The sequence below is a fragment of the Asterias amurensis genome, chromosome 22, assembly GCF_032118995.1.
Source record: "Asterias amurensis chromosome 22, ASM3211899v1".
NCBI lineage: Eukaryota > Metazoa > Echinodermata > Asteroidea > Forcipulatida > Asteriidae > Asterias > Asterias amurensis.
In genome coordinates this window covers 854,788-877,705 of record NC_092669.1, presented here as the reverse complement: position 1 = coordinate 877,705, position 22,918 = coordinate 854,788, and the positions used below count along the sequence as shown (strand labels likewise).

The 22,918-nt window shown below is 39.8% G+C and overlaps 2 protein-coding genes across 3 annotated transcripts; both read right to left on the bottom strand.

Moving 5' to 3' along the window:
- Positions 1-1,367: 1,367 nt before the first annotated feature.
- On the bottom strand, positions 1,368-15,038 carry LOC139953621 (tetratricopeptide repeat protein 17-like). Of its 2 annotated transcripts, XM_071953101.1 has the most exons (23): positions 14,862-15,038; positions 13,635-13,894; positions 13,049-13,163; positions 12,431-12,547; positions 11,905-12,014; positions 11,359-11,506; positions 10,691-10,833; positions 10,210-10,367; positions 9,832-9,947; positions 9,553-9,612; positions 8,917-9,113; positions 8,305-8,491; positions 7,902-7,985; positions 7,328-7,552; positions 6,155-6,304; positions 5,524-5,844; positions 5,269-5,359; positions 4,622-4,748; positions 3,793-4,033; positions 3,280-3,399; positions 2,386-2,529; positions 1,547-1,748; positions 1,498-1,511 (listed from the first exon to the last, which is right to left on the bottom strand). In XM_071953101.1, exons 1-22 carry the CDS (start codon positions 15,009-15,011, stop codon positions 1,596-1,598), a joined length of 3,417 nt encoding a protein of 1,138 aa, XP_071809202.1. In that variant the 5' UTR covers positions 15,012-15,038; the 3' UTR covers positions 1,498-1,511; positions 1,547-1,595. The 2 variants fall into 2 exon arrangements, with proteins under 2 accessions (XP_071809201.1, XP_071809202.1); XM_071953100.1 differs by having other exon boundaries at positions 1,368-1,748.
- A 47-nt stretch (positions 15,039-15,085) lies between these two features.
- Positions 15,086-22,599, bottom strand: LOC139953622 (uncharacterized). The gene is made up of 3 exons (XM_071953102.1): positions 22,227-22,599; positions 19,326-19,416; positions 15,086-18,766 (listed from the first exon to the last, which is right to left on the bottom strand). The coding sequence occupies exons 1-3, from the start codon at positions 22,253-22,255 to the stop codon at positions 17,270-17,272; spliced, it is 1,617 nt and encodes a 538-aa protein (XP_071809203.1). The 5' UTR covers positions 22,256-22,599; the 3' UTR covers positions 15,086-17,269.
- Between the last annotated feature and the right edge of the window lie 319 nt (positions 22,600-22,918).

Below are 22,918 nucleotides of genomic sequence, written 5' to 3'. Positions count from 1 at the left end.
AATTATCGCACACGTACCTACCAAACAAGGTACTCCAGGCGCTGAGTGGATTTTTTCTTTTCGATCCACACTGGACTCAGGAAAGTACCGAGTATACAGTGCATACATCAGTGTATGGGTAAAATCAAATAAACAAGTGCTTCAAGCTAACATAACAAAACATTATTAGATAACAAAAATTGGTGAACTGAGCACAATTTCACAAAGAACTAAGATTGATTTTAAGATGTTTGTCAACCTTAATTGCAAAGCAAAGTGTGACAATACAATTGATAACTCATCTTAAGACAATAGTGGTTCATGACATTGAGATCACCAACTTGTGATGTTCAAGCAAGATCTGACAAAAATACAGGTCTGATTTTGTTTTTTCAAAAATAAGGGAAAATTTTTTTTCAAAACCAATTTTCTAAATTTGATAGAAAAAAAGTAGTTATTTGTTAATAAATCTATATGATTATCCATTTCATATTTGTATTAGAATAAAGTGTCAGAAAATAGTGAAGATTTATTACAATAATTGTGCTGGTTTTAAAGGAGAAAATAGACTGAATCACTGTGAAGAACAGTGCCTTAAAATCTTTTAGTTTTTCATAAAAATATCATCATTATTTGTAGAATCACACATTTGTTGCTGTAAACTTTGAACAAGGAAAATTACACATAAATGATTGGTTATCATCATCTAGTAACAATAACACAGAAGTTTAACATAAAACAGTCAAGTTTAACATAACCTGGTTATCATAACTAGTTATGATAACTAGTTATGATAATCAAAACCCAGTTATCAAAAACTATTTATGAAATAACCAAACTGACAATCCAGTTATAAGATACAACAACAGGGCCCAATTTCATAGAGCTACTTAAGCACAAAATTTTGCTTAAGCAAAAAAATCCTTGCTTAGTAAAATCAGATTACCGGCCAAGACTCCACTCATTTGGTATGCTAAGTAAACAACAGCTAAATACCAGTCACAAGCAATGTATATTGCATGCAACTTTTGCCAATAACATGTGAAAAATAAGCAAGCTATTTTCGTGCTTAAGCAGCTCTATGAAATTGGTAACTGGATTAATTGGTAGTTACCAGTACCTGACATAAACCTGGTTACGATAAACCTGTTAATTAAAAACGGTTCTAAATTGAAGCAGTTCATCTGAGTAGCAATCCAGCTATTATAATAATGATTTTGGCAAGGGCGACACATTTGATAAGCGATATACTGCCAACTAATATGTAGTACTGCTTAAATAATGGGCGGAGCATTTCAATCTAGGTCCTCCTTATTCAAATGGCTTCAACATTTTCATTGTCTTCAAAATCTCCCCCCCCCCCCACAAAAAAAAAAAAAAAAAAAAAAAAAAAAAAAGTTTAAAAGGCTCTGGGTGGAAACTAATGCACACAACAGTTAATATAAATGGCTTTCGGTTACAAAGTACTAGCCATGACCTATGACCCTGTTATGTTAATTTGGCCAAAATAAGGACAGGGTTGACCTATGACCCTATGATGTTAACCTGCCAACCATTGAGGGTTTACCTATTATGTTAATTTACCAAACATTGAGGTGGAGTTGCCTATGACCCTATTATGTTAATTTGCCAAACATGGAGGCGGGGTTGCCGTTCGTCTTCTGGAGAACGGCGCATTTGATGGTCTTGAGTCGTTCAATGGCTGGGCTGAATGAGGTATGAGCTATGACCATGGTTTCGTACAGTTGAATGGCTTTATCAAACTGGCCCTGGAAAAAAACATTAAAATCACTTTAAATTTGAAAAAAGTAAAACAAGATGTTTGTAAAAAAATAAATAACAAAAAATTATTGTCCAACATCACATGGCCGGACAGCCACTTCATGGCGAGGACTACACTGAACTGATTTGGGCTTTCGTCCCTAATCAACTGCCACCAGGGGCATGTTGCTGCCTTCTCCTGGGGCTGAAACAGGGTTACCCCCTTTACAGTCTGTAAGGATGTAGGCATGGGTATCATCCACTAGAAACCACCTACTCCTGGGGCTTGAAACAGGGTTACCCCTTTCACCGTCAGTAAGGATAGGCATGGGTATCATCCACTAGGAGCCTGGCTGGTGGAGCAGAATGACTAAGACAGGGCTACTGCCACCAGGGGCATGTTGCCACCTATTCCTGGGGCTGAAACAGGGTTACCCCTTCACAGTCTGTAAGGATATAGGCATGGGTAGCCTCCACTAGGAGTCTGGCTGGTGGAGCAGAATGTACTACCATCCCAACTTTGAACCAAGCCTTGTTCAACACCAAAGCAGGGTGCTGGGTTGAACACAATAATGCCCTCAAATTTGAAAAACCCTGTCAATAATGGATTGTGTATCGTCACTCCTACACCGGTTCCCTTTTTACCTTTGCTGCGTAAAGGTTGGCAAGAGTGAATTGACAGAGTACCAGCTCACTAGAGATCTCCCAGGCCATCTGGGCGACTGTTATTCCGTCATCGATAAAACCTGTCCGATGGAAAATATTGGCGATGCTGATTAACGCCAGGTCCTGAGGAATAAAAAAATAACATGAATTAAAAAAATCCAGATATTTATTGACAACATACAGTTGGTATGACACTGCTCTAGATGCAAAGGTCGTGGGTTCTAATCCCACCTGAGTAATATGGCTGTGATTTGTTTTCAAAGAACTCGTCAGTGCTAAGGGAGCGTCTCAAAAGTCTGGCACGTTCCCAGCACAAAAGAACGTTCCTGCGGGCATATGCCCGCGATCCAATGGATCGCAACATCATGACAAAGTATACGCGGAGTGTTCCAAAAGACCGGTCCTGTGGAACGGACAAAAGCGGCGGGGATACTCTTGCGATCCAAAAAGAACGTTCCTACCGTTCTGACTTTTGAGACGCTTCCTAACACACGTTGGTGTATAATGGGTAAAACCAAACTGAACAACATAGACCCTACAAGAGAATAAGAAAACAATACCCCTTTTTACACTACTCTATTCGCTGGGTTTGCCCGGGGGAGTAACAACCAGCTTTTTCATATTATGATTGCTTTACCCCTGGTCTGCCCTCTGTATGCCCACGGAATAGCCATCCCTGCTCTGATGTAGGGGGTAAGAGGTAAAACCCTAGGATAGGGACACAGTGTGAATGTGCGCCGGGGTAACCGTTGGGTGAACAAAGGTCTTGGGGCCTCCCCAGGTATTTTGACTGGTGACCTTGTTATAGTTAGCATGCTGTGCTTAGCTACTTTTGTTTCTTGACTAGAATCAAAGACTGTAGAATTTACACACCTTGACCATGTGATCCGAATAATGGAGGGCAACGCGGAGACAGTTCAAGGCGTTGACGGCGTTTCCAGAGCGACGCCAGTAAACAGCAGCCATGTTTGTAAGAACCCAAGATGTAGTATTCTACAAGTAGATAAAAATAACTCACACATTTCATTTCATTTATTCTGGGTGTGGATCCAAGGTCTCTCAGACAAGCAAACTTAATCACTGTGCTAGCCAAGAACCAAATGGAGAGAAGACAAAGAAGGAGGAATGCAGTCCGGCAGTGACTAAAAAACCTATTCCGAGTAGGGGCACATTTCGAGATAGTGTCCCCAGCATGCTTAGAACCAGGCCGTAGAGGTTGTAGTGAGGAAAGACACCACTGCCCCAACGAGACCACATTCAAACAAAAACAACAATATTTATTTATTATGTGCCTTTTTGAGCCGAAATGACATTTGAACAAAATTGAAAATTCATCAAAAATGGACTGGGGTAAGTTTAAAAAAAAAATTGTTTTTATTAAATTACTTTTTGCAATGCTAGAGCAATCCTAGTGCCAGCCGATTCCACCGTCATAGATGACTCGTTCCACTGTAGAGACTCAAGGGCTTCGTCTAATCCCAGCTCAGCCATGTATTCCATGTTGGCTCGGTCCGCCATTCCCTGAAGATGATCCAACGTATGCATACTGGTACCCACCTTAGCATCGCAAACCGGTTCCAAGTGACTGGTTAGTAGCGGAGACTGCAAGTCTATGTGGTCCTCGATCCTGGCGCATCAAGAGAAACAAAACTCTGTTACAACTACGTCATGTAAGCACTTAAAGGTAAGGGCCAGATTTCATTGAGCTGCTTAAGCAGAAAATATTGCTTATAACTATTTTCTGCTAAGCAGAAATGAGCAAGATACCAGTCACAGTTTGTGAAATGGTAGTTTGGCTGGTAATCTTATTCTGGTAGCAAATATATTTATTATGCTTAGCTCTATGAAATTGGACCCGGATGTTTCCACCATAGCAGTTACGACACAGTTAGAGGTTGAACGGCTTCTGGTGCATTGACCTGTGGGTTCAGAGGTCACAGATTCAGATTCTGCTTAAGTCAACTTTTCTTTGCTCAATGCAAGAATTGTTTAAATCATTTCATCTGCCTGTGTTTGGATCGGGGGAGTTGGTCTATAAAAAGTGTTTAAAACCGTCTGATATGAAATGAATATGATTAGAAAGAAGTTTTAAAAAGAGAATATAATGATACAAATATGTCTCGAAATTGCGTAGTTTCCTTACACGGCGTGTTTTTTTTTACTCCAGAAAATGGACGACCGTGTTATGAGACAATTTTGGGCTATTCTGACATACCTGATACTCTTGGCTGTGACAGAGACCCACGTTGTATATAACATCTTGAGGTTCACCTTCTTATACTGTTTACAATCATCTAGCGTCGGCCATGGCAACCTCGTCAAATTATCAAAATCACTAGAATCTAAAATATAAATAATAATAAAGAATAGTAATAATTTTCATCCTGGACACAAAGTATGGTCATTACAACCAGAGAAATGATATTTAATGAAAACATTTTGTTGGGGGTCGATTACATTTGTATAATAAAAAAAAAAAAAGTTGGGATTAAACTCAGACAAACTGACAAGAGCTGGACTTGAGATCTAAGGTTTGTTGCGATCCCTGGCTACACTGTAGTTACAGGTTGAGAAACGGTTCCCTCTGAAGTAACCTAGTGTTTGAGTAAGAGGTAATTTCTCACTCAAATAATAAAATACTTCAGGCCTGAAGCCTTTTATTTGGAATCTGAAAGCACACATGTTTCCGCAACAAGGGTGTTTTTGCTTTCATTATTCTCTTGAAAACTTCAAAGACCAATTGAGTCAAAATGTTCACAGATTTGTTTCTTTCTACATATGTTGGGATACACCAAGTTAGAATACTAGTCTTTGATAATTACCAAAGGTGTCCAGTGTCTTTAAAGCAATAACCAAACTTACCGACATTAGGCGATGGTTTGATGGCAGGAATGTTTGGACCAGAGGCTGGTGGAGGAACCGTTTCACTCTCTTTGTTTAAACTTACTCTCACCTGGATGAGAAAGAGGAAAATAAAAAAAATAGTTTTAAAATATATTCAATACATCTTTGCCTAAAACAGTTATCGAGCACCTTTTTAAGGTTTTATTACCCAATCTGACTCTCTCCTACAAATTACTCTTTATCTAAATTTGATCATCAATCAGTCAGACTCACCGGTTCACCATTTTGCGCAGGTCTTCGTATATTAACAACGTGTGACTTATCCACTTTAGGAAGGTGGTCAACACTAGAGGGCGCTTCATTGTTACGTCCCGCCTCACCATTGGACGTCCAGCAGTCCGTTTCACCACGTTCGTTGCACGAGGGGTCATCCTTGGAACATGTCTCTGTGTCTCTGGGTACAAACTCCCGGGTACGCGTCTCCGTCTGGCAACGCTCTTCCCCGTTGCTGTTGTGCGAGCAAACCGTACGACTCTCACGTTGGTGTAACCTCTGACCTTTGACTTCGTCCTCCTTCGGATGCCTCGTAAAATCCTGTAATTATTGATGATTAATTTGGATTGGGAGTGATCAAGAAGAAATTAACAATCCTGAAACTGGGTAAAGTGCATGCTGAATGGATTTTGAAACTTACAATCGATAATAAATTCTCAAACAAAAGCTGTGACAGACGGTAGTGATTGATCTAGCTTGATTCGCTACATACTTGAAGGTACAGGCTGTTTACTCCCCAGGGGTCACCAAATGCGTAAAAAGCGTATTTTTGTTTACAATATTTCATGGATGGCAGACAATGTCTTTTAATAAATCTCCAATTTCATCTTTTCTTATCTCCAAACCTTACCTCCCATTTCCAGAAGCACTTGAGTTGCTTGAGTGAGTTGAGATATTGGTCCTTTGGGTCAGAGTTCAAAGCGACTATGAACTCATTGGCAGCAGAATCCAGGTTTCCGCTGGCAGCCATTGCATTGGCCAGGACGAAGTGCGTGATTGGCTGCGAGGGCAATGAAGGGAAAAATGTTATACATTTATTATGGGATGAAAATGGGAGACTTTTGGATGGTACTTTTTAACATTTCTTGCCACTAGTGCGTGTGCTTAGACCAACGCCCCATAATACTGAGCATGTCCACACATGTTCAAAGCCGCAAACAAGGGTCGTTATGTCTTCTGCCACTTGCATCTCAAAAGTCTCCCATTGCACGCCCCCTTTAAAAACCTAGTATACCATTATAATAATAATAATAACCGTATTTATAACGCGCCTTTTGCCAAAGGATACAAAGCGCCAGGTATTATTACTGCAAGGAGTGGGGCGAATTTTTGAGATATAAGACCTAATCCTTAAGCACCATGTAATGGTTTACAAGGTGCTGTGGCGCAATATGCTGCCAATCCAACCAGGAACACCGGGGCGAACCCCTTCTCTTGTCGATAAGTGCACTGGGTTCTTTTACATGCGTTTACACAACACATGGGACCAAGGGCTTTACATGCCATCCGAAGGACGAAGCAATGGTTATGTGTCTTGCTTAAGGACACAAGTGTCACGGCTGGGGATTCGAACCCACACTCTGCTGATCAGAAACACGTCCACCTCGTCCACCTCAGACTAGGGTAACGAGTGGGTATTTGATTGGTGTGTGATGGATAGCTGATTGGTCGTAGGCTTTACAAAACAACCTCAGAGGATTAAGGAAGGGTTGTTCACAGGTCAGTCACTATAACCAAGAAAGAGTTTTGGCACTTGACCACTGGACACCAACAGAGGAAAGTTGTACAATTTAACTTCCCTGGTGCATGACGTGAGACACCCAAGAAATGGAACAGTCTTCCTAACAACATCAGACAATCACCTACAATACAGATCTTTAAGAGGTCACTCAAATCTTACCTGTTTAAAAGAGCTTATTGTACCGCGCCATGACCAATGATTGTTGGAATATGGCGCCAGATAAATTTACGATTGAATAATTGATTGATTTGGTTGGAGTAAAGTGTACAAAATTATACAAACCTCTGTTTTGTTGACGACAAGAGCCATGCGTAGTAATTGTACAGCGTCCTCAGCCTTTCCAGCATTCAGTAGCACACTGGCGGCATTCACAAGAGGTACATCCGCATACTCAACCGGAGCGTGGACGAGGGCTCGACGTAAACACTCCACACCGTGGAAGTTATTGCCAATCATAAGCCAGTAGAAGCCGGCTAAGTTATATAGAAGCCACTTCTCATCTGCATTCTGTCAAACGAAACAAATTATAAAATAATTGGAGGTTTTTCTGTGAAAGTAAAGCCAGGAGTTTCGCTGTAGAAGGGGCAAGGGTATTTTACAAGAACTTCATTGAGATAATTTGAATCAGACATTGATTTGTCCAATTCCATAATCGTTTATGAGGTATGTGCACTGTTTGGTTTGGGTGTATACACACAAATCTACCCAAATTTACCCAAACCTTATAGTGTTGTAGCATATCTCAAAAAGGCTTACAGAGTTACTGCTTATGGCATACTGTAAAGCAAGTCATTTTGTGGGCAGTAAGCACAGAATTATGCGCTAAGCAGCGTCTTAAGATTTGAAGCAGCCCTACCTTGGGTTCTTCAAACGCTGTGAGAATACGTTGGGATAGCTCCTCTTCACTAGCCTGGTTACTGTTGACAAGAGCTAGTAGTTGCTGCGTAACAGATAGATGAAAAGGGGTTCAGACATTATAAATGGAGTCAAGACATCCAGATATCCGCTCCAGATCAATTGACATGAAGCTGGTAAGCACTGAAATAAATGCTTAGCAAAATAGTACCTTTCTTTGTAGCAGGAACAGATTACCAGCCAGAACTATATGTAGTTCACATTGTTGGTGACCAGTGTCTCATTCAAAAACTTGCTAAGGAATTTGTTCCTAAACTTGCTAAGCAGTATTTCTCAAAAATGCTAAGCAGATGTTAACCACCTTGAGGTCTTAATGCAGTGATTTCATCTATTATAGAGCGTACCGGGCTGAGACTCTTGATCGTATCAGTAAGCGGCAAAGACGCTCTCTGTGTAATACTCTCCACAAAGTCCATCGCTGTGTTGCCATCTGTTAGTGTTTCCACGGTAACGCAGACGGGTGGGAACCATGGCAACGGATGGACGTCATTCTCAAACAGATTCAGGTTGTCGTTGACGAGATGCTTGACTCTGCCGGAGCATAAAAATAAAAGGTGACACAAAACTAAATTTATCAAGGTGAATTACTTGTTCAGCAGTGAGAAAAAAATGGATGATAAGAATGGAGCAAAATGTCACAATGTCAAGATTACAAGGTTTGAAAGTTTTGTAAACCTGTGAGACACTTTAAAAGACATCTGCTCTAGAATGGCGAAGGTCAGGGGTTCGAGTCCCACCCGAGTATTGGGTGGATTTTTCTCATAGGACTATGTTTTTGAAGTTTGAGACCGATTCCCTCAAATAGCACCATGTTATGGTTTACAAGGTGCTGCGGCGCAATATGCAGCCAGTCAAACCAGGAACACCGAGGCGAACCTCGGATTTGAGTATATAGTGTTCAACAATGACACACATCAGTGTGAGAGTAACACCAAATAAAACTGTGAAATGCTTACCTCAAACCTTTACTTTCCGGGGGCAAGTATGTTGGTGCATATTTACTCCACTCAGGGAGCTCATGCGGGACATTCCGGCAATCGTTCTCACTGGGCCAGTCTACTCTGTTCCAGGGGGGAGGTGGGACATTACCAGGGTTGAAATAAGCCGTGTAGCTCCGACGAAGACCGGCGCTCAGATTGAAGCAACTCTCCTCCTGAGGGGAAGAAAAAGGAGGTAATTTTTTGTCTTCAAAGAGAGAAAAAAGACAGAACATTTTGGATGTTTGAAGATAAACAACTCATCTAGGGATGAGATTTGCTTGTAACAATTCCTGGAAATGGCTTGCTACCCCTTATTCTGGGGTCGATTTTACAAAGGAGATATGAAAAACGTATGGCTAGTCCTACGTTAGGATGAGTAACTCGTCCTAACTCGAGATAAGACGAGTCTTAACTCTTTGTGAAATCCACCCCTGGACCCAGAAGCTCCCAGATTTACAATTCAGTAGGTTTATGGAATCTATTGCGTCACAAGAAATACAAAAACTAAAGGTTCCGACACAATGTGGGACAATTCCTCCCTCTGGTGTCTGTTTCTCTTTTTAAAAGAACATTTGAAAGCTCAAGAAGAATTTGAGAACAATCCCGACTCACCCCATTCGGAAGTTGTAGACAGTTATTTCTTATAGATGCTGTGTCAACCATCTCAATATCCTACCAAGAAAAACAAACATTTGACAAATTTAAAGAATGTTTTTTTATCAGAAAGGAAAAAATACACAAGATTCCAACTTCATTGCTCTGCACAGTGTAGAGCTGTTAGCCCCAAAAGTAGCTCTATGAAATTGGGCCCTGGTCATTTTCCCCTCAGCCTCATTATGAATACACTTATTCCAATGGAAGAAATCCCAAGATGGTTTGTCTAAAACTTACCTGATCTTCTTGAAGAGGGATTCCAAAGATGCTTAGATCGGGTTGAGTACCGCGGGTGCACACCACCGATTGAGATCCGTCTCCCATATCTTTCATTTGACAATGAGGATTATCGGCTAAACAAAGAAATTAATTTTTTTTTTAACAACATCAATAAACTGAGCAAGTTTTAAGCCTGATTCATAATTCCTGCGAATATGATACAAATATTGAAGAAGAAAAAAAGTTGACAGTTAATTTTAACTAAAGATTCATCAAAACGCCTTCAACAAACAGTATTACTTAATGTTCAATTAGAAGCCCCTACAATACTTTACTTTAATGAAAAGATGGATGAAGATTTGGCCAGAATAATTTGATGAAAGTTTATTTTCTTACCCAATCCTCTGTTGAGTCGATGTCGATGGTAACTAAGATTAGATTCAAATTGATCCTCCACTCTACATTGAGCAACCTTCATTTTCTTCTGAACTTTTTCAAACTCGTCTTGTTTAATCTTAAAGTCTTGAAGCTCGGACAGAGTCCGCTTCAAAGACCTGAAATCAAACACAAAACTTAAATGTTCTTTAAAGTTTACAAAAATACATGTTCTTTGTAATGTTTTATAGGTGCCTCAATTAACTCCCTGTAATACCCTTCAAAGGCAAAGGATACGTTTCGTTTATGGAACCCTTTGGTATGATTAGACCTTTATACAATAAAACTAACCTCTGAAAATTTCCTTTTAAAAGGTGGTACCGTTTTTGAGATATCGCCAAAGCGTTCCTCAGATTGAAATAATAAAATGTGTTTGGTAAAAAAAACTCTTGAAATATGATTGAAAATGCTATTGATTATTGATAACAAAACTGATACTCACAAATGCTGTGCCTCCAAGGCTTGTTCAAGCTTCTGATGACATCGCACAGCATGAATACGGCGTTGTGCCCAACACGAATCAGTTATACCAAGATTTATCGATTGTTCAAAGTGGGAGACAGATCGATCATACTCTCCAATCGTCTGAAAAAGAAGAAACAATAAAGTGTTGATGGAGTACAGACATAACTTATAATACCTAGATAATACCTAGTATACACGTTCTTCCTCATTTGAAGGGAGCTTTTCCATTGGGTTTTTGTAACCATTCGATTGTTTCAATCTTGTAGATATTTACAATAATAAAAAAAAACTGTTAAAATTTCCTTTCAAAAGGTGGGAGCACTTTTCAGATATTGCCGAACATTATGAGCAATTAAGTCCATGCAGGAGGAATAACCGGTAATTGGAATACACATTCTGAGAAAGGATGCTGTCAGTAAAGCTTCTAAGATCCAAATTGAGGGGGATAAAAACTTCACTTTTGAAGCAATTTCACTATTTTACTAGAACTGCCTGATTTTGGCGAGGGCGTCACATTTGACGAGTGATAAACTGCCAACTAATATGTAGTACTGCTTAAAATTATGGGAGGAGTATAAAACCTAGGTCCTGGTATATCAACTGAATATATATCTTGTGGCCCCTGAACATGGATAATACACATACCGCATATATACTGCCAAGTAGTAGATGCAGTTTAGCCAACTCTTCTCCAGACTCCAGGGCCGCTTCAGCCAAGATGGCCGCCGATGTTGAATAATGGCTACGATGGAGTACACTAGCCATGTTCACCAAAACTATGTTCTTGTCTTTGCTATAAAAAAAACCCAAATAAAAATACATCTTTAAAACCACAACTTCTTGAATGTTCCAGTGAGGTTCTACTACCAAAACACTCCACTCTAAAGTAACTCAACCCCCAAATGTTTGGACTTCGATAAGACTAGTGTGCCTGGCCTCATGCTAAGAGTGGGTGGTTTGGAGATACGGAACAGTAAACCTTAAAATTCAAACATTTTCAGGTGATGGATTTTGGAGGACCAGGGATGGCTTTAGGCTATTATACAAAACAGACCACATCTGTAAACACTGTAGTCCTGCCCTCCTGGCCTTCGTTTAGTAAAGTAAATTCTCTGTCCAACAAAACTTCCCCCAAAAACTTCTTTTGGATCCAGGGAGAGTATTGCCCCTTGATTTCATGATTTTACTTACTGAGGAGCGAAATGAAGAGCTCGTCTTCCACATTCTATCACTTGCTCTGAGTTGCCGACTGATCGCCAGTAGAAAGTAGCTATTGTGTAGAGTTGCCAGGACGTTTTATTCTAAATGTATGACAACAGATAATTATCCAGTACACTTTCAGTAGGGGTTATTTATCCAATACTCATCCAATAGCACAATGTTAGCCAAAAACAGGATTTTCACAGTTCTTTTGTCATTTGCAGATCGCTCATTCTCCTGTTTTGGACCAAAAGAATGGAACACTCTCCCTAACCACATCAAGGATGCTAACAGTATTCACATTTTAAAGAAACTCCTCAAATGTTTTCTATTCCAACAAGTGTATCAAAATTAATTTCATCCAGTTGTCTTGAGCGCCTTTGAACAACTTTGGTTGATTTGGGCGCTATATAAATTCCCTCTGATTGATTGATTGAAAGGGGATGAAGTTCTTACAAAGGAGGGACCTCCACTACATTTACTTTCTTTTTAATTGATTTGTTTATATTAACTTTACCTCTTCGAGGGCATTGTAGATTCCTGGACCACTCCCTTCAAAAACACACGTCCCTTTGACCTGCTCACCAATAAGCGACTCTGCAAAATCTGTGAGGTTGTTTTTTCCTTGTATGCCCTGTAAATATAAAAAAATAGAATTACACCTGTTTCAAACAGGCTAGAGTTGCGCCGAACCAAATAGATTAGGAGTGACTCTAGGCCGACTCAATTAAATGTTGGTTTCAGACAGGCGAACTTAAAATGACATTTACATTGGTTCGACTCATGACAAGATCAACGTCTGAAACCAAGGTGCTCCAGAATCGTTCCGAACGACTGCAACAGTAGATCTTTTGGCTTCTAGGGCTTTCAGTCGCTCCTAAATGTTTCAGACGTCAAACTTTTCCTGTACTTAATTTAGAATTTGGTTTGGCGCGACTCTGGAGCGCCTGTCTGAAATGGGTGTTAGATGACAGCAAACTGTTTACCACCCAAAAGGACCAAATGTACAAATGCAAAAAAAAAATAGTGGCCTGATGACGTTTCCACCCTAGCAGAGTCTTTCTCAAAGGCTAAAGATATTAGTTATGAATAAACATAAATAAATTGATTACAAGCAAATGCTCAATATATTTACCTGTAGATGATCATATGCATGCATGCTAAAGGGCAATGGCAAGACTTTGGTGCAGTTTGGCTCAATAGTTTTCTTACTTTCTGAAGTTGCGGACAAATCCACATAATCTGATACCCTGTTGAACAAAAAAGAAAACCCTTCAGTTTTTGTCATTTTTTAATTTTTTACTATAAGTTGTTACGCTCTATCTTGATTGACTCGCATAAATGAGCCATGAGTAAGATTTGAATACAGCTCGTACAATGATGAAAGCTTAAATTTGAATTTCTCACTCTGGAAACAGTTTGCCTTCTTAAACGGTTCAGAGCAAGTTTGGCCGAAGCACGCTATATTGAAACAAGGTCTTCGGAAAGTTTACTACTTGGTGTTTATCTTAATTGTAAAATAATGCAAGAATTTTCATCTAGGAGCATAAAAAATGGTTTAAAGTGAGGATTTTTGTAAAGTTATGCGTATAGGCACGTAATTCCTGCGTATAGGCACGTAATTCCTGCGTATCGGCCCGATACGCTAGCTTATAATGCAGCGGGGGAACCCTGCCATAAATAAAATGGCGTTGAAGAACATTTCCCCCTGTTGATCTTACTTGATATTCTTGAGACTAAAGGGGATGGTCATCGTAGGGTAAAGATTATGCTGAGCCAGGGGCTCTTGTGCTGAGATGCAGTCTGCGTCAGTGCGAAGAAACCTTTGCTCTAAGTCAAGATCTTTGTCCTCATTGGCTTCGATCTCTCTCTTTTGATGCTCAAGCTCCACTTCAAGCTCTCGGATGTGATTGCTGCGTCGCCCTTGCTTCAGAAATGCAATCAAGTTATAAGGCTCCCTCATATTGAAATCTGAGTTTAGCTGTTGGTGTAGATTAAAATAACAGAATGTGAATTAGTTGGCTACACCCTTTCCAAATCTACGGTATTGTCTTTGGATTCGCCTCAGGGTAGCTAAGCCCCTCAGTTGTTTCGAGTATACTTCTCAAGGATTCATACCAGAGAACGGCGCCTGAAGCCGAATCCAAAGACAAAGCTGTGGATTTTAAAAAGGGCGTATGTCTTGTTTAGTATTACTTATTAGCATTGGCTACCTGGAAGAGCAAAAGTATACAATTCATTTAAATGTAGGGGTAAATTTGCAATAAGTATGGGGAGAATATACTTATTTTTAATTTTAGGAATGAAAAAAATTAGAATGCGGAGTGTGTAGGTTAATTAGTAGGAGCTACCAAGCAGATGCGCTAGACGAGGCTTTAAGTTTTTAAGATTTGTTTATACCCTTCCTTTTCCAGGCTTCCTTTTTTTAACTTCTTTCAGATCCAGGTTCCCCCTTTTGCCAAAAATACCCACACTATTTTATAATAAAAACAATATCTAATAAGTTAACTTATTTAAATCAGATCAGAAAAAATACAAATAGAATTAGGATTAGAAATTAGAAAATAATAAATAAAATTAAAATACAAATCAAATCAAATCAAATTTTATTTCATTTGTTACAAAAATACAATACACACAAAATAATTAAAGAACAAGAAGGGACAAAAAGGCAATTTATTTAGAATTGGGGGATCCAGTTGTTAAGTTTATTTCCCTTGTCTTAACCTCGATCAATTGAGTCATGGAGGAATACATTTTTGAGTCAAATGAATTATTATGATCGGAACAATGGGGCGAAATCACATACAAACAGTAGATCTTACTGTATAGACTGTCAGGGGGCGAAATGACCAACCAAAATCCCATCCCACCAGCAGGAAAACGAAATGTAAAAACAGAAGCTTAAGTTTTAGCGTTAATTATAGTCTACCACCCCAGTCTCTTACCTGTTGCGTTATCATGCCCTGTTCTGTAACCAGCCAGTGTGTGGTTGCTTCAGAGTAAGGAAAACACAGCAAAAGCATGACGATCAGCAAAGCAAACGTCCTTGTTTTGGTTTCCTTTACAATCATTCTACGCTCGGTGTGGGCCACCATCTTGGATGGAATGAAGCCTTTTATACGACGGTATGCACGGGGAGTAATAAGCGACTAACCTATGACAAATTTATCATAATTTTAACTTCTAAACTATACCTGGTTGTGTTAAGTTTAAACAGAAACAATAACGTAGTTTGTGTTTACCTCATCGAAAATTTAATTTTGATACAAATCAAAAATACACAGTTATTTTGATTGAAACACCTTCTAGGTATCGTCGAATTGTCAATTCATTCATGACTCTGTGCTGTCACGATCGGGAGCCTTACGTGTGGATGTCACGTGATACTTAAAGCCAGTGGACACTACTGGTAACTACTCAAAACATATTAGCATAAAACTTTACTTGGTAACGAGTATAACTGGGGAGAGGTTGATAGTATAAAACAATGTGAGAAACGGCTCCCTCTGAAGTAACGTAGTTTTCGAGATTTTCCACGAATTTTATTTCGAGACCCCCAGAATTAGATTTGAGGTCTCGAAATCAAGCATCAACTTAGTGTGACAAGGGTGTTTTTTCTGTCAGAGTTAACTCGCAACTTCGACGACCAATTGAGCTCAGATTTTCACAGGTTTGTTTTGTATGCATATGTTGAGATACACCAAGTGAGAAGACTGGTCTTTGACAATTACCAATAGTGTCCACTGTCTTTAACAGGTGGGAGGCGTTTAGCTGTAAAATTTTAAAACCGACCTCGCAAAATGAGGAGTATTTGCATTGTTTTATGCTTGGATGGTTGGTATCAATGTTTCAGCAATCAACAGGAGTTTACCTAAAAAATAGGCAATACACTAACAGGGATTTTTTTAAAAATATTAATTATTTCAAAATTAAATATTACAGAACACAAAAAAGCTGGAACACTCATTGGATAGTTTTTTTTTATTCAGAGCAATACAAATAAACAACGCATTTAAAGACAGTGGACACTATTGGTAATTGTCAAAGACTAGCCTTCACAGTTGGTGTATCTCAACATATGCATAAAATAATAAACCTGTGAAATTTGAGCTCAATCGGTCATCAAACTTGCGAGATATGAATGAAAGGAAAAAACATTCTTGTCACACGAAGGTGTGTGCGTTTAGATGGTTGATTTCGAGACCTCAAGTTCTAAATCTGACGTCTCGAAATCAAATTCGTGGAAAATTACTGATTTCTCGAAAACTATGGCACTTCAGAGGGAGCCGTTTCTCACAATGTTTTATACCGTCAACCTCCCCCTGTTACTCACATCACCAAGTAAGGTTTTATGCTAATAATTATTTTGAGTAATTACCAATAGTGTCCACTGCCTTTAATTATTAGCCTATATCAATCAACAAATATTTTAGTAGACAGATCAAAATATTAATACTGTAATTTAATCATTGGAAATATTTACCAAGTGTTATGAGTGCAAGAGATTCTGTTCCCCAATGGAAAATTAGTAGGCTTGAAGGAGGATGATTCAGAAGAGGGCGCTATACCTTTTTACACACTTTGTCGTAGAGGGTGGGGTGGCGGAATCTTGTTTCATAGATTATAACTCAATATAAACCACAAGGGAAACTGACTGGGTAAATTTGTAAATGATTTTGGGGTTGAACAAAGAATTGACTAGAGTGGGATTCGAACCAACGACCTCCGGATTAACGTGCCGGCGCTCAACCATTTGAGCTATCTAGCCCTATATTGGCGGTGTCCCTGTTTTGTCAATATCTTTGTTCGCGGGTGCCAGTCAGAAGACATACAACCGTTAACTGCCGTGTAGCCAGGGATCACACCCAAATTACGATACAACCTGGGAAGCGGCAGCTAGGGGATCACCTTAAGGGGATGCGACTTTTTGTTTCAGATATCAATATAAACCACAAGGGAAACTGACTGGGTAAATTTGTTAATGATTTTGGGGTTGAACAAAGAATTGACTAAGATATTGACAAATCGATTTCAACAAAATTGTACATAAGATCAATGAATGACGAGAGGGGACCAGCTTGAGCTCTATGAAATATAGTGTGCGTTCGTTAAGCTTCCCTTGGTCACCCGGGTCAGCCCCCAGTGCCCTGCCTGTGGAGTGGGTCACTAGGGGGCCGGTGATCCGAGGTGCATGACGGTACCACGAGAGGGCGAGTGTGATCGTTCGATTAGCAGCTCTTGTCAGGGGCTCACCCATCCGAGTGAGCACCGCGGGGTCGACCCAGGGAAGCTAATCGAACGAACCCATCGACTGGTCCCCTGTAAGGACAGGTAATTGATTTAGAAATACTCGTCACCAGTTAAGCTTCCAATGTTTTGCCCTATACTTCAAAGGAGGGAGATAATTTGGGCTCAATTCTTTCCTTTTCAGAAGTCTACACGATTTGTAATACGGAAACTCCGAAAACGCCTTCCTTTTTACACCCCCTTTTTCAACTTTGGTAATAAAAGGTATAAGTGAACAAAACAGTCTGGGTCGTAGGGACTCTCCGGCCCTCTTTGGTACCTCGATGTGACCCATGTATCTCCACTCGAAGTACTTGGCGTACAATGTTGCATTCTTATCTAACATCTTTAAGTAGTCAGCGAGCGCCTTGGTAGAGTTAAAATCCCCGACGTATATGTACGAGTTAGGGGGAGCTTGTCTTAGGTAGGTCGACTTTGACGCCCCGTAGACCACGGGGACGATGCCGTTAGCCAACGCAGTCTCCCACATTTTCTCCGTTACATAGTCCTCACACTCAGCGCTCTCCAGCGCAAGGTAGAATTTGTATCTACTCAACCTATCTCTGCATTCCTTAATTGGTACAAAGGGACATGGCAAATTACCACAAGTTCCATAAATATCAACAGGGATGTGTACATTTAAACTTTTGACGAACTTTGTTCTCGGCCAAAAAGTTTGAATGCAATTTCTCGCCATCCATGCCACGAGTTTGTTCTTACCACGTGACCAGAAACTGGCGGGCTGATTTGTCGATGTCATATGTGTTGTTTGGACAAATGAACCATATGCCATGCGCACTTCAGAATGACGTTGGAAAGACCAGATCCCATGCAGTGGAAGGTTGCCACAGTTTCTGAAGAGTCGCCTCATGCGAACAGCTGGTTCCCGTCCGTAGTAAATCCACGCCTGTTTGGAGGATGTTTGCATGGATACCAGCGTCTCAGACTCTTTTGCAACTGCTGTCTCATCCATATTAAACACAACTGCGTTTTGTCTTTCAAAATTATCACTTGTATTGCCAACATGTACATTAATTGTAACATTTTCACCGCAACTAATTGTTCTCCCCCATGAACCATTTTGCATTCTTAGAAAATCCAGCCTCTGTGCTAACCTACCTTTTAAACCAAATATTAAAATGTTATATTGCTTTTCCTTTGAACTGTTCACCTTGAACGATTGCGATAAAACTAATGGAAAATCTGACCGAGCCGACGACGCTGGTTTGGTGTAAGCTTGCTTTAGTGAAGTTAGTTCTGAGTAGGTGGGCTTTGAAACAATAAAACCATCCGTTTGTTTTGAAAAAATAACATTATCGCCCAGGGCGCCCTCTTTTGATCCTGTTCCGTGGTTAAAGTTAGTTACAGCAGTCCGTAAGCTTGCATTTCTGTACACTAGCTTTTCGACCACCGTCCCCACATTTTCAACTCTGGTTCTGCCATTTACCCCATTGGTGTTGAGTCGAGTCAGCTCTGGAAATCCGTAGGGGTTTGTAAACCTTTTGGTGACGAAGACGACGAACTGTAAGCTAATGGACACGCAGATAACAAACAGAACTACCCTCTGAAACAAAGAGGACAAAGAAAGTCATTGTTAAAAAATATCACAGAAGTAATCTTCGATTTGTTTTTTTTTAAATTATTAGCAATGAGCAAACTACAACCATGCCGCACAGGGCTTCTTCATATTATACGTTGTGTAGTGTGTCACAACCGTGTACAATGAACATTATTAATATTCAACCCGCACAAGGCTTCATCGACGTAGTGTATAGTGAGTGTCACAACCATGCATGGTAGAAAGTTTTAAAAAAAAATCCTTTTTTCTCATCATCTATAAGTTTTTTGCCATTTTGTTGTCAATTAATCTGAGGTCACACTGCCATTTTAGGGGTTACGTTCCCCGATACAGACCTTTTTTGTTTACATTAGATTGATCACTATTTTGTCCGGGAGGATTCTGGTGTAAGCTCACACTGGCAGGCCATATAGGCAGATATTCGCTTATGTACGCTTAGTGAAGTGGTTAAAAGGTGCACCGAGTTCAACATCCTTTAAAGCAAACTTATACAATATAAAGTAAACAAAACTTTATAAATGTTTTAATTTGAGCAAAAATATACCTTCGCGTTAAATTTCCAAAAAGACTGTTTGCCAGGCGACGCGTTGTGGGCGGTATTCACATCGGTGGTCATCCTGAAGCCAGCTCTCCGTCTAAATCAAATAAATAGTTTATAAAGTTGTTACTTTATAAGAAATGTATATGCTCTTTTATTATCAGCACCTGTAGACAAAGCATATAAAGTCAGAATATCATAAACGTCATTTTGTTCAACCCCAAATCGTAAGTTTCCCATGTGGTTTATTACTTGATATCATAAACATCCATGTTATACACATTTTACACTGGTGGGATGTGAGACCATGTGAGACTATAGACTATATCAGCACTGACAAAAAATACCTGAGTATGGTCGGGATGTCAATATAAATAGAGATCAATATTGCCAAAAGTATTTGCCTTTGCCCCAATTGACTAACATTGATAATAATAACGGACAATGAGAGATTTCTAACCCCCAAATTCCGTTTAAAATGCTATTTACATAAAAAGTCAAGCTCTGTTTCCGTGTGGGTTTTTTAAGGTTCGAGTCACCTTTAACTGCATACTTCTGTCTAACAACAAGGTATGGGGCATGGTGTCAAGGGACTACCCGGCGCACTTTCCTCGACAGACTGTTGAGAGTAAAGGCGGTCAAAGGTCACGACCCTAGACTGAGGTCAAACCAGTTGACAACTGTACGTACTTGCTAGTGTTTTTCCCCCATTCAAGTCTGTCTTGTCTCCCTGAATACAACGGTGAGCATGGTCGGTGTATTCTTAACAAAAGAGAACCAGACTATTTCTCCCTCTAGCTTATGGATTGATGCCCGATTTGGGCAAACAATATCCCAAATGTTCCCCTAAATTTATTTCAGTAGAGCCCGTAGTAAGAAATCCTAGAAAGAAATCATGAGGTTCCAAGACGCAATGAAGACACAATGTGGTGGGGTAGGGGTACACCAAGCTCCACATCAAGCGCCAGGGCCCATCTCATAAAGCTGTTAAGCAGAAAATACTGCTTAACAAATTTCTATGTTAAAGGAACACGTTGCCTTGGCTCGGTCGAGTTGGTCTTTGAACCGTTTTTTATAAAATGCATATGGGTAGAAAGATGTTGTAAAAGTAGAATACAATGATCCACACAAACATGCCTCGAAATTGCGTGGTTTTCCTTTTACCTCGTCGACTAACACGTCGGCCATTTATGGGGGTCCAAATTTTGACTCCCATAAATGGCCGACCGTGTTAGTTCGCACAGTAGAAGGAAAACCACGCAATTTCGAGGCAAACTTGTGTGGATCATTGTATTCTACTTTTAAAACATCTTTCCAACCATATGCACTATATACAAAACGGTTACAAACGCTTTTGTTTTGACCAACTCGTCCGATCCAAGGCAACGTGTTCCTTTAAGCGAAAAATACATGGGAAACCAGTCACAACTATACTTTATGGACTTTTGGCATGTACATGTAACTAGTTTCTGCTAAGCTTTGTATTTTTCTGTACTTACATGTAGCAAGTTTTGGTGCTTAGTTAGAAGCTCTGTGAAATTGAGACTGTCTCGCACACCAATTAATGCTCGATGATGAGTAGAGACATGTTGAGGCGTGCATGGTCACTTTAAAAACATGTTCTAAATCAACTTCCCCTCATGGAAACGAAAACACTTTGAAAAGCGGAACAACACGCACAAGTAAATAAGTTTGTTGGATGACTGCCGAAGCAGCTCTCCCCCCCAAAACAAAACATGGCTCGATCATTGTCTTCATTGGTCTTCGTGACAAACAAAAAATACTTCAAAACAAAGCTTTTAAAAACACCCGAAATGAATTCACCCAAGGTCCGCCAACACTTCCTTCTAAAATCAAAGTGTAATGGCATTGGTAATAACTCAAAACAATTGTTAGCATGGTACTAAGTTGGTAACGAGCAATGGGGAGCCGTTGATAGTATATTAAACATTGCAAGAAACGGCTCTCTCTGGAGTAACGTAGTTTTTGAGAAAGAAGTAATTTCCCACTAAAATATATTAGTTCGAAAACTCAGCTGAGCTCTCGAAATCAAGTATCTGAAAGCACACAACTTGTGGGACAAGGGTGTTTTTCTTCCATTATTTTCTCGCAACTTCGACGACCAATTGAGGTCAAATGTTCACGGTTTTTTGTATGCATGTTGAGATACATCAAGTGAGAAGACTGGTCTTTGCAATTACGTCTTTAAGCACATAAACAGTGTCAATGTGTGGAATTTAGAAAACCTGTACGTGTGGTTAGATGATCTTTCTGAGAAAGGAACTTTTGGCAAACTTCCACAAGTGGGTATTATTGCCACGCTGGCAATATTGGACAATATCTTTCATACATACACAAACGATTATCTATGGTTCTATGAATTGCTTTACAAATCATAAAATTGTGATTCAGTAACGAGACAATTTTTATTCTAGTCATTGTGTAAGGAGTTGTTAGCTTGGTAGGATTCGAACCCACCTTGTTAACTTTGTATTAGGCACTTAAGTCAACCCAGCAATATCACTATGGAAGTGCCCTCATCCATGAATTTATCATTCGTTTCGTAGAGTGTTTGTTTGTTTAAAATGATCTTCCCGTCAAGGGAACTTGGCAAAATTCCACAAGGGGATATAATAACCACCAAGCTGCTGGCAAACAACCAATCTCTCACATACAAACATTGGTTTAACGTCTCAAATCAAGTGATTGTGATTTAGTCACTTTAGACGACAATACTTTGTTCTAGTCATTGTGATATCGGTGCTTTCAAGTGCATTCTGCAAGTTAACTATACTTCCTTGATTTGTCCTTGCCACAATATTACTGATAAAGCATAGTTAAGGTCAGCTTAAAACCATGTCTAGACCCTGATATTAAACCACAACCGGAAAATAGACCAATACATACCCTGTCCTCACGCCGTATAATTTATCCATTACACCGGCTGGTGGCACCCGTCAAACACCGCGTTCTACTCGCTAAACACTCATCGGTGTATATTAATATCCAAATTTCGTCTGTAGCATGACACTCGTCGAGAAGTCAGGCCTGGCGATCTGCGTCACTGTGACCCTGACTAGTAAAGTGACAATCAAAGCAGGTACATGAGATTGAATTACGGTGAATCGAGAGCCATGAACTTGTAAGACGGGCTATTTATTGTACAAGTGAAAACACGTCCTCACTTGGTTGAAATTATGGGTTTGTTTGCCTATAGTGCTCAACGGCATATACAGCCTATACGCTTCTCGAAGATCGTCCTCAATAGACTTGAACTTGGTCGCGCCTTGACGTCAAAGGTCTATCTATACATGCACATCGATCAATCGAGATGCATTTTGCATGTACATTCCTGGCACAGTACCATTTACATCCTGCTTAGAGGGTTCAAGGTATCAAATGTGTATTAATAAAAACTGTCTGTAGAAACATACATGTACACAAGGAAAGGTTTGTATGATAACAAATCAAATCTTTACAATAATATTATGAGAAAATATAATTAGATGTCAACGGCTTATACCAACAAATGAGGACCTATGATTATACATATTTGTGTTTGATTGCTGTTTTGTCATTTTTTTTAGTCTTCGAAAAAG